The 19,231-nt window shown below is 45.5% G+C and overlaps 1 protein-coding gene across 1 annotated transcript; it reads left to right on the top strand.

Annotated features, from left to right (window-relative positions):
- The first annotated feature begins 1,068 nt into the window (after positions 1-1,068).
- On the top strand, positions 1,069-18,807 carry LOC145340761 (alpha-1,4-N-acetylglucosaminyltransferase-like). Its single transcript, XM_080185224.1, has 3 exons — positions 1,069-1,239; positions 12,690-13,150; positions 17,656-18,807. The coding sequence occupies exons 2-3, from the start codon at positions 12,722-12,724 to the stop codon at positions 18,256-18,258; spliced, it is 1,032 nt and encodes a 343-aa protein (XP_080041350.1). The 5' UTR covers positions 1,069-1,239; positions 12,690-12,721; the 3' UTR covers positions 18,259-18,807.
- The last annotated feature ends 424 nt before the right edge of the window (positions 18,808-19,231 follow it).

Here is a 19,231-nt window from a genome sequence, read left to right as displayed (position 1 = left end):
GTATTTGATACTGAAGGGAATAGATAGAGTCAATAGTGATAGGCTGCTCCCTAGATTGGGTACAATTACGAGAAGTCATGATCTAAGGGTGAGGGGGGAGAAGTATAATTTGGATATGAGAGGAAGGTTCTTCACGCAGAGGGTCGTGGGGGTATGGAACGCGCTACCGAGTAGGGTGGTGGAGGCAGGAACGTTGGACTTGTTTAAGGTTTACTTAGATAGACACATGAGTGAAACAAGGATGGAGGGTTATAGTAGGGGGTATTATATAGGGTCAGAGCCTCGGGAGACACCGGAAATGCAGACTTACATGTTAACGTTTTTGTCTTCTTATTCCACAGGTGGCGGTCCACCTTGTTGTCAAACAAGGGGCATGCACATGGTGGGTCGTGCGTGGGCTGCTCTTGGAGGTTCCGGGAGTGGCCTAGTACTTCGTGTCGGTGTGTGTGCTTGATCCTGGACCGGTAGACGGGCGCCGCAACAGCTCAGTGACTAGCACTGCTAGCTGTGCAAATACATGGATTTGGGCCTGTGTCTGTGGGAGTTTGCGCATTCTCCCTGTGGTTGTGTGGGTTTCCTCCGGGCGCTCCGGTTTCCTCCCACACCCCAAAGATGTGCTCTTAGGCTGATTCGTATACCAAATTGACACTATTCTCCCCTGAATCTGGCTAAGTTAGGGGTTCCACTTGCATACACGCAGGGCAGGGTAGGCGTAGGAGAATGCGGCGGCGTGGGCTTGTTGGGCCGAAGGGCCTGTTTCCCGTGCTGGGTTGTTCTTTGTTCTTTGTTTATCTTGAGTCTTTGTTCTGTTATCTTGTAAATGCTGGTGATGAAGTGTAAACAGATCCCTTCTAGGGATCATGCGATTGCTGCATGGTGTGGATACGAATGTCCAGAGCAACTGGCTTAAATAAAGCAGTTTGAAGACAAAAGTTAGAATTCAGACTTTGCAGAGAGGCAGGTCTAATCACAAAGACAACATGTATAGCACTGTGATTGGTTAATTGATAAAGAAAGACATGTAAATGTCTGTCACCCAATGCCACAAAAAATACCTTGTGTGAGAATAATCATCAGGTCCATCCTACAGGAGTTGCCGGAAGTGCAGATGCTGAAATAAACACCTGGAAAGAACTTGAGTCTTATCTGGACTGTGGGGAAAACTGGAGACCATCCGAACTTCAGTTGTTTTCACAAACATGAATTGCCAGAAACCCGTGAAGGCAGAACAATAATTTGGTGAGTCTTATTCAAATTGTCAATACTCTATCAGACTGTCTGCGTAAGGTCCGAACTGGACTCTTTGTGACAAATCCAGATCAGGGTAAAAACAAAGACTCAAACTCTGCGGGAGGAGAAAGTGATTCCTAAGTGCACGATAAGTTAGCGCATATTATGACTTTGGTGTTGAATCACAGGAGAATGGACGAGGAAGAAGAGACGAGGCAGACCCCCCGCCCCGCGATCGGACCCCTCGAGGATGCAGGCGCCTCTTGGCAGACCACACAGCCCCGCGATCCATCCCCCCCCCCCACCCCCGTGACTCCCCCCCACTCCGGGAGGCAAACACCCCGCAGACCCCCACCCCCCCCCCCCCCCAACACAGTCAGATCCCCCGGGAGGGATCGCCCCTGAGATCAGAGCCCTGCCCCCGCGATCAGACCACAATCAATTGTCCTCGATTGCTGCTCTCCCCCAACTTTCCTTCTGACCTGCACTGGTTAATGTGGAGATATCGACGTGGGACTGGGTGGACACAGTGAGAAGTCTCACACCACCAAACCTGGGGGGTGCTGCCTCCCAAGGAAGGGTTTGATGGTGGAGGGGGGCTGCCTCCCGGGGGTGTCTCATCTGGCGGGATCTGCTGGGGGGGGGGGGGGGCCTGCCTCTGGCGGGGGGGGGGGGGGTCCTGTTGTGTCTCGTCCTACCCGCACCACCCCCCCCCCACCCCCCTGTCTCTCTGCTGGTTTTGTCTTTCGTGCCCCGGTGTGCTGCAGGCACAGTTCAGAGCTCCGATCGTTCCGGCCGTGCTGAACCCTTCCCACAGCGTGGACTGGACCGGAGCCGGCAAAAAGCATGTGGGCACGCTGGAATGAGGATTCCGGGCTCGAATCCGTTTTACGTCTGGATCCGGCCCTTAGCCTCCAATTGGTAAAATCGGGCCTGATGTGTTCACCCTAGGCTTGTGGTTACAGTTTATTTTCATTTTGTACAATAAAGCATAGATCCTTTATTGCCAATTTCTGGAGTTATTACATTGGTGACGGTTACTGAAGGTTAATAACAGCTGAAATTTCCAAATAAGGAATGAAAGGATAAAGGTACATTGCTTTTATGCCCGTGTTGGAGCAAAGCTCCTCTGGTCCCAGCTTAACTCATTTGGTTAAATCTTCACTTCCGAGCCAAAATTGTTGTAGATTCATATCCCAATCCATGCTGTTGAAATATCCAATGACCCGACATTTGAAGTTAACCAGAATGTAAAGCACCACATTTTATTTCTGCAAAAACACCACTTTCACCCAGAACAAATTATTTTAACATAAGAACACAAGAAATAGGAGCAGGAGTCGGCCATCGAGCCCTTCGAGCCTGCCCCGCCATTCAATAAAATCATGGCTGATCTAAAGTGGATCAGTTCCACTTTCCCGTTTGCTCCCCAAAACCCTTAATGGGCTATTTTAACAACTTCTCTATCATTTTATCAAAGCCTATTATTCCCCTCACTTAGCCTAATTCAAAATACAACAGTATGCATTAAAGAAGCAACTTTAAAGCAACTACCAGTACCAGACCATAGAGGATTAACTAATATGCTTCAAAGATAAAAGCAGCAGACACGGACTCACAGGCAAGAAAAATCACATAAACACTAACACACATATACTTGCTAAACATACATTTTTAAATAAATCGGCCTCCAGCTTTGAATGACTGACAAACGCCTGTAAAATACCTTTTAACCTCACACTCAATAAAATCAATCATTTCCTCAAATCAAACTTTATGAACATTCAGAATGCAGTGATTCAAAATTTTTTCCAAAATTTTTTAGCATTTTCCAAACATGCGTTGATGTTTGATCACTCATCTGAATCTCTCACCACGCTTTAGAGCGCCCAGGTGGGTCACTTGGTTGTGACTCTTGTTTATAAGTTTTTCCTTTTCACAGGGGTTCGGAGGTTCCCCTGCTGAATAGGAACGTGCTTCGGATTTTTAATCTGCAGGTTGATAACAGTGCGGATCCGGAATGGATCCGAAGACAGTAAAGTGGGATTTGGTGGTAGAGTTGGGTGCGCGGTTCGTTAAATCAATTTAAATGCATGCTAATGCATTTAAATAGTCGGGCCGCCTGATTGGGATGCGGAAATCGGATGTCGGTAAAGGCGTGATCTGCTCGGTTTCAGGTACAGATCGCGTTACAAACCCGACACCCGAATTTACCGCCATTTTAATTTTTGGTAAAATCAGGCCTATGTCCCAAGCAAGACTAAAATGATAATGGAGTCTTGATTGATACAGGACTCAGTATACAAGCCTCACCTGGTTGGCTAATTACCAGTTCCCAGGGAGCTAGTATTCATCAAGCCCAATTAGGAGGTCAATTAATGATTCCCCATGCACATCATGGGCGTTATCACAGTTCTCTTACATTCAAAGAGCATGCGTATTGTCGTCTCTTATTTTTCACACCACATTCAGATCAATTGTCACCTGTGGAAGGAAAGAAAAAAAATCTTGTGGCTCTGGTCAGGTAACCACTGAGTTAACATGTGTAATCACACCTGCCAAAAAACAAAATTAATAACATCCAATACATATAAAATTACGCTCAAAATATACAAACCATGTCAGGATAATCTAAAGGTCACTGGTTTGCTAAAAGGCTTAACTTCTCTGCAGAACTGAAATGGGTGGCACAAAACATGCTTTGATGCATCTGTGTGCACCATTTTATGTGATTCCTTTAAACAAAAAAGATCTTAAGTCCCATTATTTTAAAACCTTTCTTACCCATTTTCACTTCTCTCGTTTTAATTTCTACAAATGTGATCCTTAAAAATTAAAAACAAAGTATCTTTATTAGCCTGAGCTTTATAATAAACCATTTTGCAAATTGGATTAAACAGCTCCCCAACCCCTTCTCACGGCCAATTAGGAATGGGCAATATTTGTTGGTTCAGCAACGATGCACACACACCATGAATAAATGATTGAAAAATAAATGAAATCCAAGAGTTATTTTCAAAGTTTGCTTTCTCTGGTGCAACTGTTAACCAGAATTAACTTCCAATTCACGTGACTGAACAATTATGATTTAAAACTGCAAGCATATGTGCGTAAAGACAAAATACTGCAGCTGCTGGAATCTGAAACAAAAACAGGAAACACTGGAAAATCTCAGCAGGTTTGACAGCATTTGTGGAGAGAGAATAGAACCACCTTTTGAGTCTGCAAGGGTCACCCAGACACAAAACATTGGCTCTATTCTCCGCCCATAAATGCTGTGGGACCTGTTGAGATATTCCAGCATTTCCTGTTTTTGAAGCATGTGTGTGTGTGTCTTGTTATCCAAAATGGAAGATTCCTACAGACACATTGACCAGAACTCTACCACCTCGCCTGTCATGGAATTGGAGTGGGCGAGGATCCGACAACGCACTAACGCTGAATCCATCTGAGGAGGGAACAGGCTTAACAGACTATATTAAATCAAAGAAGAGGACTCAATATGTAGGAGTTATCTAAAGTGAAGGAGAACAGATACCTAGTGACCATATGATACTAGTGCATGTTTTATGTAAATGTCTGTCACCCAATGCCATATAAAATACGTTGTGTGAGAATGATCATCGAGTCCATTCTGCAGGATTTGCCAGAAATGCATGTACCCATGCAGATGCTCAAATAAACAGCTGGAAAGAATCTGGGGGCAATTCTCCCATTTTGACCCGCTAATTATCTGGCAGATCAGACTGGGAGGTTCACGCGAGTGCCAATTCGTGGGGTTCGCGCATGCGTTCCCGCAGATCGCAACTGAGTGACTCACTTGGGGGCTCTAGAGCATGGTGAGAGATTCAGATGAGTGATGGAACAAACATGTTTGGAAGACATGGAAATCAGAAGTAGGAATAGATCATTTGGCCCTTCAAGCCTGCTCGCATTCATTTTGGTCATGTTTGATCATCAAATTCAATATCTTGACCTTCCATTTCCCCATTTTCCTTGATCCCTATAGCCTCGAGAGCTACATCTAACTTCAGTTTTAAATTGTTGAAATTGAATGAAAGAAAAGTGAAATGCTGTGGGCATGATGGCTTCGATTGTCCCATCGCATTGTGCCAATGTTTGTGCAGCGAGCCAGGAGAATCGTGTGTCGGCTGATTCGTGGGATTCCCACAAACGTTCGAGCTGCGATTGCATCTCTCAGGCCTGGATTTCCAGTGGCGTCTGCGTGACACCAGAAATCAATGTGAGGCGGCACTAGCATTTAAATATTATTTCACATACTATTTAAATGCTGTTAGTGGGCCCAGGCTGAATTTTCTGAGCTTACTAAAATCTCCCACCCTGCCAGAGTGTATCACTCCAGCGGGGATGACAGCAGCTCCGCACTTTTGGGGAGCTGGCGGCCTGACCCTGCTGGAGTGAAGAGGGGCAATCAGGGCCTCACCCATGGGGTTGGGTGGCAGGAGGGTGGTGCCCTGTCGGCATGGGTACACTGACTGTGCCAGCCTGTGCCCCCTAGCACTGCCCAAGGGAAAAAGCACCCGTGCCCAGGAGGCACTTTGTCATTGCTCACCAGGCATGGGGAGTGCCAAGGAGGAGGGGCCTATTGGGGAAGGGCCTAGGGGACGGGGACTGGTGGGCAAAGGGTCTGGGGGCAATCAGTGAGGTTCGGGGGTCCCACTGCCACCTGAATAGAGATCGGTAGGCGCTGGATGGAGGCCACTGATCAGGGCAGGCTGGGGCATGGGGAATGGGGTTGGTCAGCCTGGGGAGTCTGCCAGGGGTTGACCTGTTGGGGTAGTGTTGGGGGGAATCGTCACTGCTGGGGAAAGGGCTGAAGATCGGGGCAGGCTGGGATTAGGGGGGAAGGTTTGGGACCGGCCTGCGAATGGACGGGGGGCCACTATTGTGCCGTGGAGGCAGTTGGAGCTGCAGCACTGCAGGGATCCTGGGCTGGTCAGTGATTGGAAGAATGATATTTCAGGGCCACTGCGCATATATAGAGGCCAGTGATTTCAGCCTCTCCAGCATGAATAGACCCCGCACCCTGAAATATAATAATATTCACGCTGGTGGCCTCTGCATTGCACAGAATGTTGGAGATTTTCGTGTGAATTTTCACTGCAAAAGACAGCATGAATTATTTCAGTTTTCCCGGGAATTCAGCACTTAGAATTTTTTGGGAGAATCGTCCCCAATGTGTGAATATGGCAGCCTCCATAAGTGAATGAGTGTGTGTCTAATGAAGAACTTGTGTGGATTTTTCTTTGTTGAGGTTTTCTAGATTAAATACATTGTTCTTTTCCTAAATTGCCATTCTGCAATAGTAGTTTCAACATTAAGTTTAAAATCAAATGAAAGTTGTCGGCTTGATTAAGAGTTGTGGGCTGAATAAAACCAGATACGTATTTGGAACTTCTGTTGTTGCTAGACAGAATTGCAATGCAAGATAGCATAATTGTGATTATTCTAACTAATCTACAAACAACAGAGTAGATAAATGGATAGGAGATTTATTTGGAAACAATATCTATATAGGACAGCAATAAAAAAGCCCATCAAGTCAATGTAGAAATTCAGCCAAAAGCCAGTTTCCCATCACCAACACCTTTTAGTGCACATCAAAGGAATGGGCCGTGCCTGTGGCTCATAGTCAGGTAGCGTTGACCTTGAGACCTGCAACAATGGTTCGAATAGAGTAAAGGATTACCCCCACAGACCACTTCTTATGGGTGAGCCTTTGCTTGCTTAATAAGGCACAAAGGCCAAGGGGAGATGGGGATCGAAGCTCCTCTGTAGCCTTAGAGGCCGCCACAACACTCAGTGACTCGTGGACCCTAACCACTAACTCCACGATTGGCCTGATCTGTCATGTGACCCTCCTTGCTTCTCGCCCTCCACGCACATAGGAGCGCAGCACCACAATAATCAACACTTGGGAATTACTTGACTAGAAAATTTTCCAATTACTTTGTCAGAATTAAAATCAAAATACATGAATTGGAATTTGGAAACAAACAGTTTGAGGTTGGAATAATCCTGAGTGCTCTTAGTTCAAAATATTGGGAGGAGCAAAGGATCTGAAGCTTTGAATTTGAAGAATGATGAGACTGTGGGTGGAGTTTTCCCAGAATTGCAAGAGAAGCTGTGTGAAACTTGTTGGCTTCAAAGATGCCTTTTCTCACCTGATGAAAAGCACTCTGTATAATTTCAAAGTGCAGGTGAGGATTACACAGCCACACAGAGGTGAGGGGTCTCTGGCAAAACTGGGATTCAGAGATTAGGATGCACTTTTTAAAGTGCACCCCAATCTCAAAGTAAAGCTAAAGGTCACCTCCCCCTACAGACATCAAGACCAGCCCTGGAGATCACAACACCCATGAGACATGGGGACACATCCAAGCCATGCAAGCAGAGGCACAACTCAATCTTCAGTGTCACCCAATTTCTGTCCCCTCCACCCTACCAGTATTGGGGCAATGGCTCCGTCCATATCCCCCACATTGTTTCCATTGCCCCCACATCCTCAATTAAGGACATAAACCCCCCCATCATCAACTTCTTCCTCCCTCCCCAGACACATAAAGGAACCCCTCCAATGGGAGCTTTGTCAGGTTGGCATTTCCAAGGTGCCATGGGGCAGTGCTAGTTACTGCCCAGCCATATCCTTAGCCACCCCTGAAATTTTCACACATCCGCACCCCTGGCATGTTCATCATGACTGGTTACATTTTCAAAAATCAATAATGATTGCCGCTGATGTGATATCACGGAGTCTAATGATCCCAGAATCAATGGCATTAAGCCAAATAGTTAGGTCATACCTTTCTGGTGTGAACCGGATTACATTGCTGGTGGGAAGGGCACGGAGACAATCTCAAATTGAGATCTCACTGTTGGAAATCCTGCTGTGGCCCTCTCATGACATTTAGTGGCCTTAACGGGATTTGCACCCGTGGCGAATGGGGCCTTCAAATCGCATACCATGGCGGAATTTTCCCATCATGCTCACCCCAAAACCGGAAAGTCCCACGCATGTGTTCCTTTGTTCCTTTTTTTCAAAGTGTACTGATGATGTCATTACATTTGACAAGTTTGTTCTGTTGAGTAGTTAGCTCATTACACATCCAATTTCCTGACTGAGAATTAAAAAGTGTAGATTATGAATTTTTATCTTTTTTAATTTGACAGATACATCTCAACCAAATTACTTTGTCACCAAGTGGAATGTATCTTCTGTGCTTTTTTTTATTAAACAAGGTGGATCACGAATCACAGGAAACAAGTAATTCTAGCAGCTACAAGACTTCAAGATTCTTTCTCACAACATAGTGTTGAGACTAATAACCATGTTAGAGGTTGTGGGTTTTACATAAAAGCAATCAGCTGTGATTTGCACATGTAGATCTAAACTTACACACAACAGGTTTATGGTCGGGGCTCAAGCCTATACAGAGAACAAACTGAAAATAAAACATCAGCCTCTGCAACACCCTAATGACATCACTATCAACTCTTAAAAGAAACATGCAACAATTTTGAGAATCATTTTGAGATGACAACAATTGGACATCCTTGCATTGCCAAACTAGTTCATCTTTAATTTTTTGCGAAAACAATGGTTGGTACCCATTTCTCATTCATGGTATAATTACACACTAAGATTCAATCTCGTTATAGAAATGATATTGTTTTGCCCTCACTTCTTGTTTGGCAACTCGAGATTGTTGTTGGTGCTCTACTTCTGTGAAGTTTCTGGAGCTAATACCAAATAAAATATAGCTCTCAACTTTCTCTTTTAGAGTGGTGATGCACCTGTATCAACTTCCATCCTAATAGGTTGTCCACTTAACTTAGAAATCCCCCAGAATCTATGTGATCTACCCTTTATTGATAAGACATTCAGTTGGAGCTCTTCATCATATTCCTGGGCATTCCCTTCTTCACAAGTCATATTTTATTCCCATGTTGTAAATTGTTTCTGTAGAATGCCACCTTTTCTTCTTCTTGAAGGTTCCCAGGTTGTTCTTCTACTCAGGGAACAACCCATATGTTCTGGAAGATGAAGCTTTGTGGCTACTGAAGTGGCAATTCTGGCGGTAAGGCTCTCTTCTTGGCACTGTTTTCAGCCAAAGACCTTGGGAGTCAAGGTGCCTGTACCAGGCTGATTGCGGCACTTGACAGACCACGAGAGGGGTTGTGGAGTTTCACTTCATGAAACTCTACGCTCCCTTGGTTGGCCAGCAGCAAATGAATTTCCTTGAATGAGTGCCCACTCTTCTCAACTCCATCAACATGAATGAGTGGATCATTCTCAGTGGGGATTGCAACTACAATCTTGAGGAACACACTGCCTTATAATTAAGTATAATTACTTATCATCAAGTAAGCTTTGATGATAGTGAAGTTGGGGGACCTCGTTGGGTCCTTCGACTTGGTAGATGGCTGGCAACATCCACATCCAAACTCCAGGTGTCCACTCTCGTGAGGCCTGGAATCAGAGTGTCCAGAATCAACTGCTTTTACATTTCGAAGGAGTACCTATCATGCATTCTGTCATCTTTCATGCACAGTAAGAAGTCTCACAACACCAGGTTAAAGTCCAACGGGGTTTATTCGGTAGTAAAAGCCATTAGCTTTCGGAGTGCTGCTTCTTCATCAGATGAATGTTAGTGTTCCAAAAACTAGTGGCTTTTGCTACCGATTAATCCTGTTGGGCTTTAACATGATGTTGTGAGACTTCTTACTGTGTTTACCCCAGTCCAACACCGGCACCTCCACATCATGTCTTTTATGCAGCCAGTGCCATGCTCAGACCACCACCTGGTGTAGACGGAATTCTTTCCATCTCGCATTCGAGTTGTGTCCACCTACTGGCACTTTAACAACCTGTAGCTGGGAGACGAACAGCTACTGGATTTGTTTCATTGTTTCTGGGTAGGCTGGAGAAGCTTCTCCTCTTTGAGGCTATGGTGGGATACAGGCAAGATTCACATCTGTACCTTATGTCAAGAGTACATAAGGGGATCGACAAAAAGTCGGAGTTGGAGCAGAATGCTTTCAACCTGGAGTCATGCCCTGTCAGCCCAATTATGACACGGACCTGCAGCTGGCGTACAGTGAGAAGGGTGTGCTGAGGGACCCGCAACCTATCGGATGCCATGGTGTGTACTTGAAGTTGCCAATCCGGTTCCTCAAGGATCTAGACAGTGGCTCCTCCTTCTTCTACTCACTGGAAAAAAGACATGGGATCCATTAGCAACTCCTTATCCTGCTGGCCGACAATGTCTCGGATCCATTCAACAAGGATGCCACAGCTTGGCCTCGACGGCATCGGAAAATGTGATGCCCCTATCAGCCTGGAGGAGATGAATGGCGCTCTCAACAGCCTCTTCAGGGGTAAGACCCTGGGGCTGGTCTGGTTGACAGTGGAATTCTTTAGGGTGTTCTTGAATTTCCTGGAGGAGAGTATCGCAATTGAGAATTGCCCCTTGAATAGAGCAGGCCTGTGAATACCCTGCTGCCCAAGAGGGTATCCTCTGCCATCTTAAGAGTTGTCATCCGGTCTCCCTCCTTTGCCTGGACTACAAAACTTTGTCAGGGCAGTGTCGGCCCACCTTGGCACTGTGCTGGGCCACATGATCCACCCTGACCTGTCCTGTACAATCCTGGGCCAAAACCTTCATGATGACATCCATCTGGTCCTGACCTGATCCACATTTGCAGAGGCCTTGTCTGCTGAGCTCCTTCCTGTCGTTCCATCAGGAGAAGGCATTTCACAGGGTGAATCGCAAATATTTATTCAGAACTCTGTGGGCACTCATTCAATCCCTACAGGCAAGCAGGCCATTTGGCCCATCAAGTCTGCACCGACTCTCCAACAGAGCATCTTACCCAGGCCGAACCATATAACACTTTGTACTGACCTCATTAATCTACACGTCCTTAAATTTTGCGAAGCAACCGGCAGCATTACCCTCAGACACGGGGAGTGCAAACTCCACACAGATAGGGATCCGATGCCAGAATTGAACCTGTCCCTGGCATTGTGAGGCAGCAGTGTTAGCCAATCTGCCACATGCCACCTTTCCTTTAGCCACAAGGATCACAGTTTAAATCAAAAGAATTACTACACAAAGAACAGAATACCAATAATTAACTATCTCAAATAGTCAATCACATTAGTAATTTTCAAAGCACAATGAATATATTTCTTATATAACTCCACTTTCCTTCCACCCCCAACTTCAGCCATTCCCCACTATTATAAACCCTCTCCCCCTCAATAATTCAAATCAGGTACTTCACAGAAATGAGGCAATTAACCACTTGGCCTAAAGACGTCAAATGTTTTGGGGCCTCCCAATTCAACAACCCTGGTATTGGAGCCCTTTCGGCTTTGCAACGCACTTTGGAGCCAACATCTGACTTCCACCATCGACTCCCAAGATGCATGCACTTCTTGTGGCCTTGTGGAGTTTGTGGATCATGGGGGAATGATTCATCATATTGAGGAGATTGGTTCAGCAATGGAATGCAATGTGTAAATCTTGGTTGATTTCAGGATGAGCATGATTGGCCCATGACTTCCACAGACTGGACAATCTCCGTCAGATAGCCATTCATGACCGATTTGCCCTCGCTGGGATTGCGAAACTCCTGTCTCCTGTACTTTCCAAACTCAGGCTGAGTGAGACTGGAGAAGCACAGCATCCCCCCTGCAACATCGATGTGGAACAACTTGGACACAGAGAGGAAAGGAATTAGTAGCTGCCTAGAAGGGGATGTTCAAAGGGACAAGGGAGCAGATACTTATCAAAGATAAAAGGTCTACCATGACGAGGGATTGGGGGAAGACCAGAAAGGGGGAGGTGTGTCCTGAACCAGAGGAGGTGGAGGTGATGTGTACCAGGGCAGAGGAGAGAGTTCTGAGGACAGAAAGCAGGTGAGGGGCTTCACAGATTATGGGAGGGGGAGGATTTATGAGCCTGAGGTGGGTGAGGGTGGGCCCAGGCCAGGGTGGGCCTGATGAGGAAGGGGTCAGGGACCGTGGTTCAGGTCGGGGTGGGAGTGTCATGGTGGGTTCCCTTGGGGTGCGGCTGGGCTGTGTGCGTGTGCAGCGCGTCCACTGCGAGGCTAAATCTGGGTGTTTAGATATTTACCCTGAAGTTAGGAGTGTTTTTGTCCTTCTAACTCATTGAAAGTAATTGTTGGAGTAAGACTGGCAGAACCATCTGAAGTTAGTGATTTAAATCTCTTCTGTCAGATGGTTCCCAGCTCATTGCAATTTCCCAGAGGCATTTAGCACTTCTGGGCAATTGCCGGGTAAAATCATATGTGGGAATTTCCGGGAGGGATTTCCCAGAGGAGCACCCCCCAAATGTGACACTGGGGAAACAGTAAGTTATGGGCCTGTATCACAGTGCTCCATTACTAAATAATATTCTCCACTTTCACAGGAACCTTTGAAGAAACAGTCCAGTTCCACATCATGGGATCCCAGTACAAGTGGTTCCTGCTCGCTCTTATCATTACAACGTGTGGTATTCTCTACGGTTTGCACAAGCCGGACACCTATCAGTTTATTACAAACAACTTCTTGGAAGTAATACAGAAGAAAATTAAAGCTGATCCAAGTCTATCTGAAAGAGTCATGGATCCTGGCATTATATTTGTGGAGACGACTGACAGAGTTGAGCCCACACCACTGGCGATGTGTTCAGTGGAATCGGCTGCTCGGTTAAATCCAGACAAACACATCTATTATTTCATGAAGGGTTTCAGTGGCACATTATCACAATATCCAAAGCCTAATTATACTGGCATTCCACTGTTATCTGCAATAAGTAATGTTGTCCTTCTACCCTTGAATCTCAGTGAATTATTTGAAAACACTCCTTTGCGTGAGTGGCATCAAAAGGTAATCAGTTATCAGAAACATTTTAATGAGTATATTTGTTGTTATTGAGTGGAATTTTGTGATCTTTTTTGGCTAAGTGTGATTTTGGACAGCTAAAACAGTGAGTAGTCCCTGATGGTGGCAAGTTTTCATGCCATATTTTTAGCCACTTGGAAAAGAAAACATTTTGTTCAGCTTTCACACCAGCTCTGTGGCAGGCAGATCCTTACTCACCCACCCTGCCATCAGCTGAGTGCTTTAAGCTGCTCCATATAAAGGCTGCAAATCAGTGTCCCCAGTGCACCCAGCACTTGCCCAAACTCCAAAAATGAGAATTGTTGAGAAGAATTCTGCCCCGAGATTCTCAGAGACATTTCTTGGAAGAATGTTGGATACCGTGGAGGAGAGACGCACATCCTGTACCCATGAACAGAGTGGAAAGCCTCAAGCAGGTTCGCCACCTCCACATGGGAGGTGATGGCAGCACCAGTGGCACCAGCACCCTGCAACAGAGAATGGCCATCCAATGTAGCAGGAGGACAAATGATCTCCTTTGTTCAGCCAGGGTGTGCGATTTTTCATTCATCATCGCTCACTCACTCACACACCCATCACACATCCACAGGAACTCACTCACTGTCAGCTCAAGGGACATCACCACTCACTCTCCCACTCATTTCCTCATCTCCCCAGTGGCTTTGTCTCCTCATCACATCCCTGTGCCCACTCACCAACCACACATGATGTGGAGATGCCAGCATTGGACTGGGATGAGCACAGTAAGAAGTCTCACAACATCAGATTGTAGTCCAACAGGTTTATTTAGAATCATGAGCTTTCAGAGCACTGCTCCTTCATCGGGTGAGGGTGTCTGTACCAACCACACACGTAGACCTTCCTGACCATCTGTCCTGGCACGTGGCCTGCTCCCACATTCCCCATCTGTTCTCTGGAAAAAGAGGCTGGTTCACAATAGATGGGAAAGATCCCAGTTGGGTGGAGGGATGCGCAAATTCAAAATCCTCTCTGCATTTGAGGACAGAACTCTCCAGTTGACTGGGAAGCAAGAAGACTTCCCTGCACCAAGGCTGAGACATGTGCCAAAAAAACAAGCGAGCACCCAGTACACCATCATCCATCAGATCAAACTAATGTGAGCCCTGTCCCTTCTAACCTTATACCCCTGCCAAGCATTAATAACATCTCCTTTTCGTGCTTCCATCAGCCAGACACAGGTGTCTCCCCCAGACACCAGGGAGGACGAGTTCTCAGAAGTGGAAATGGAAGAGACATCACAGATTTTACCCATGCACCAGCACAGAGACATAACTTCAGGGGGATTTTGTAGTGGAGAGTTCCTAGGGTCAGGATCTGGTAAGCGCCTCACTCTCTCTGATCAACAACAGATGGAGGCAGGGACATCTCAGAAAACTGGGACTCAGAGGATTGCGGAAGGCCAGGAATCTGCAGAGTCCCAATAGGATGACAATCTTCTAGACTCAGTCATACCTCAATTGCTGGAGCTTCAAAGTCAAGAACATCAGGAAGGGATGTTAGCTACACCCCTCAGATTGAAAGTCTGAGTGGAAGAATCCCAATGCCTTCTATCTGAGGAGATAGTGCCGGCACTGAGAGGAAACCAAGACAACATTGCGAGGGTGGTGGATGCAGTGGAGACCTCGATGCGTTGATTCAGGGCACGAATCTATAGTACAGGATGTGTGATCCTTAGTGCACAGTGTACACTCCATAACGCAAGATGTGCAATCCGTAGCACAAGATGTGCACTTCATAGCACAGGATATGTACTTCAGAGGACATCATGGACACTCCACAGCGCAGGATGTGCACTCCATAGTGAAGGATATGCACTCCACAACGCAGGATGTGCACTCCATAGCGAAGGATGTATACTCCATCGTACCTGACATACACTCCATAGCACAGGATGTGCACTCCATTTATGCGTGGTGTGCACTTCATTGCACAGGATGTGCATTGCATACTGTAGTATATGCACTCCATCGTGCAGGGTGTGCACCACATGGTTCAGGCATTTTTGGGCATCAACTATTGCCAATGCTGGAGGATGGTGGAGCTTCTCAACTTCCTCTATCCCAAGGAACCGTAGTTGAACCATTGTAAATTACAGCTCAGAAACAGGCCTTTTGGCCCTTCTTGTCTGTGCCAAACCATTTTTTGCTTAGTCCCACTGACCTGCACTTGGACCATATCCCTCCACACCCCTCTCATCCATGAAACCATCCAAGCTTTTCTTAAATGTTAAAAGTGACCCCACATTTACCACTTTATCCGGCAGCTCATCCCACACTCCCACCACTCTCTGTGTGAAGAAGCCCCCCCTAATATTCCCTTTAAACTCTTCTCCTTTCACCCTTAACCCATGCCCTCTGGTTTTTTTTCTCCCCAAGCCTCAGTGGAAAAAGCCTGCTTGCATTCACTCTATCTATACCCATCAAAATCTTATACACCTCTATCAAATCTCCCCTCATTCTTCTACGCTCCAGGGAATAAAGTCCTAACCTATTCAATCTCTCTCTGTAACTCAGCTTCTCAAGTTCCGGCAACATCCTTGTGAACCTTCTCTGTACTCTTTCAACCTTATTTACATCCTTCCTGTAACTAGGTGACCAAAACTGTACACAATACTTTAAATTCGGCCTCACCAATGCCTTATACAACCTTACCGTAACACTCCAACTTCTATACTCAATACTCCGATTTATAAAGGCCCTTAGGGCAGAGGATCTGCTGGTGTACAGCCCTGGGCCTTCCACTCAGGAGATTCTGGGATGGTCCAGCCCATCTGATTGAATCAGATCTAGCCCCTCATGCTGAGGAAGCTGACACTGCCAACAGCACCCCGAAAACATGTTGGATCCTCAAGATCACAGAATCCCTACAGTGCAGAAGGAGGTTACTCGGCCGATTGAGCCTGCACCAACCTCAATCCCACCCAGCCACAATCCCCATAGCTCCACATCCTTACCCTGCTAGTCCTCCTGACACAAAGTGGCAATTTAACATGGCCAATCCACCGAACCTACACATCTTTGGGCTGTGGGAGGAAACCGAAGCACCTGGAGGAAACCCAGACAGACATGGGAAGAATGTGCAAACTCCACACAGTGATCCAAACCGGGAATTGAACCCAGGTCCCTGGCACTGTGAGGCAGCAGTGTTAACCACTGTGCCACATTGCCATCCAGAGGACGCCCACCAAGATCATCTCAGACAACAGGGTGTTGCAGAAAGCAGGCAAACTCTATCTCTGCTGCGGATCCTGGGGACACACCAACACATAGCGGTAAGGTTAGAAAGGTTCTGAAGCTCTCAGTGCACAGCATGGACACAATTGTTAGGCACTTGTAGACTGTGTCTGCCTATGTATGTTAGAAACTACCTGTACAAATGAAATAAATCTCACTACCTCACCCTGGCTGCCTGCTCTCATAACATTTCTTTCTTCGTATCACTGAGACAACTGTGTCTGCGTTCCACTGAAAGACCCATTGCTCAGTCCAGAGGCTCCTTCATCAGTTCTCTGCAAAGCTGCCAACTCATTGGTTGGGTGCCATTAGCAACAGAATACCTCAGTCATACTAGCTTCTCCTTTGTAATGAGGGTGTTTCCTCCAATGTTCAAGGACACAATTCAGCCCAATCATTGTGAAAGTCTGATCTCAGCACATGGAGCCTAGTGCCAAGATCAGTGATGGGCAACCTAGGTTAATGAGTGGGCCACATGTGGCCCTCCTTCATCTGAATGGGCCTCAAGATTGAAATCGAGCATGTTCACGAACGATAATACTTGAATAAGGTTGAATGCATTTAATATTTCATAACAAGTTGTAGAAAATGCTTAATCATTCATAGATTAAAACAGCTGTCAATTTCATGTGGTGGAAAAAGTATTTGAACACAAAGAGTGTGCATGGCTCTGATGGTCAATGTTGTGTACAATCAGCACATACTTCTCTTCACTTGCTGTGCTCCATGTGCTTACCACTTCAGTCATATGGGTGGGAAAAATACTACATGGTTGGAAACCAGTGGAATGTGGCAAATCTGCACATCGGCAATGGTCAACAAAATGAATTACAATTCCTGTCGTTTAAGCAAGTTTCAGCAATAACTATGATCTCATCCTTCCCAGTGTGTCACGGGTCCATTTACTTCCACATTTCTAGCAGGTTCTCAGTGGCCAATGTCTTTCTTTACAGACTTCCTCAAAAACACTTTCTGTGCTATATATTGTGCCGTGTAGTGGCTGGGGATCCAATCATACCCACAATTGTTCAGGGAGAATCCATTTAGGAATAAACCATCACAAAAACACTCCCATTATTCATTAAAGAATATCCTTGGGCAACATGTGGAGCTCCAGTAAACCGACTGAGAATTATCTTTGACCGAAGGAGGAGGCACATGGGCTGTGAAGAAATAAGTTTAAATATGCTGTAAAAGAACATTAACGATTTATTTTATTTTGTCCACTTATCGCAGGTGAATCCTGATTTGGAAACGTATTGGATCCATGTCCTTGCTGATGGCTGCAGGTTAGCTCTGCTGTGGAAATATGGTGGTACATATCTGGATACCGATGTTATCTCAATGAAGCCTTTGCCATTTGCTAACTTTACTGTTTTGCAACAGGAATCCGATTTCAGTAATGGCGTAATGGGATTTCATCTCAAACATCATCAGTTTTTGTTGGACTGCATGAAAGATTTTGTGGCCAATTATATTGGGCACATTTGGGGTCATCAAGGTCCTATACTGATAACCCGTGTTATGAAGCGATGGTGCAAGTTGAATAACACAGACAAGTTCACTACAAAAGGATGCAATGGGATCTCTTTCTGGATCCCAAGGCGGTTCTATCCAATCCCCTATCCAAGTTGGGAACATTACTACGATCCCTGGAAAAAGGACGATATAGAAAGCTTCTTCTCAGGTACATATGGAGCACATGTCTGGAACTATATGAATTCCAACAAAAAGAGAAAAGTAATGGCTGGAAGTGGATCATTAATGGAATATCTTTTTCAAATGTATTGTCCAACTACATATAGACATTTAATTCAATCCCCAAAGAGTTCAGAGTAATTTAGGGCCTGAGATTTTGGGGACTAGTGAGGATGCTAAGTATGCAGGACATCCAAAAAGCAGGTATAATTTGGGACAGAATCTGGAAATTCCACCATTACAATTTGATTAGGCACAGACGAACTCTCAGCACCTGAGAGCACAACTGGGTTCTGCTGTAAATGCTCCAAATCTGCACTGACATTGCATTGTCTTCCATGAGGAGCATTTCAAATTCCCAATAACAGTGTTGGAGTTCTCTGTGATAGTGTTAGAATGAATTATATCTTCGGCTGTCAGGCTTTAAGGCATTATTTTGGAGTCACAATTGCGACCATTTAATTTTATACATTATCAATCTTACATGAGAAAATATCATGGTTTCTAAAACTGAGAGTTAAAGTGGAAATAATTTAAATTGTAAATACATGTTCTGTAATATTTCTGAGTGCAATGCTCATGAAAATGGTTGTTAAAATAATAAGAAATGATTAACAATGCAAATTGAATAATGAACATATGTTTATAAGGCACAATCACATTGAGAATAAAATCAATCCATTCACAATGGTACCTCTTTCTCTATTCTTAAATGTCAGGATGTTCTCTATCTCACTTGCTGACATTTGATTTCAGTGCCAAATAATAATAACTGCTGCTTAGTGGAGTGACAATAAGAACATAAGAAATAGGAGCAGGAGTAGGCCATCTAGCCCTTCGAGCCTGCCCTGCCATTCAATAACATCATGGCTGATCTGAAGTGGATCAGTTCCACTTTTCCACTTCTCCCCATAACCCTTAATTCCCCTTTCTATCAGAAACCCATCTACCCGTGACTTAAATATATTCAGCGAGGTAGCCTCCACCACTTCAACGGGCAGAGAATTCCAGAGATTCACCACTCTTTGAGTGGAGAAGTTCCTCCTCAACTCTGATCTAAACTGCACCCCCCTTATCTTGAGGCTGTGCCCTCTAGTCCTGCTATCCTTTCTAA

This window comes from Carcharhinus amblyrhynchos, chromosome 3, assembly GCF_965287045.1.
Source record: "Carcharhinus amblyrhynchos chromosome 3, sCarAmb.v2.hapA, whole genome shotgun sequence".
Taxonomy (NCBI): domain Eukaryota; kingdom Metazoa; phylum Chordata; class Chondrichthyes; order Carcharhiniformes; family Carcharhinidae; genus Carcharhinus; species Carcharhinus amblyrhynchos.
This window is presented reverse-complemented; position numbering and strand designations above follow the sequence as displayed.

Excerpts from the sequence above, each read along its gene's own strand:
- LOC145340761 (XM_080185224.1), top strand. The coding sequence starts at position 12,722 with ATGGGATCCCAGTACAAGTGGTTCCTGCTCGCTCTTATCATTACAACG. Across the intron at positions 13,151-17,655 it reads TGCGTGAGTGGCATCAAAAG|GTGAATCCTGATTTGGAAAC; the intron begins GTAATCAGTTAT and ends CACTTATCGCAG.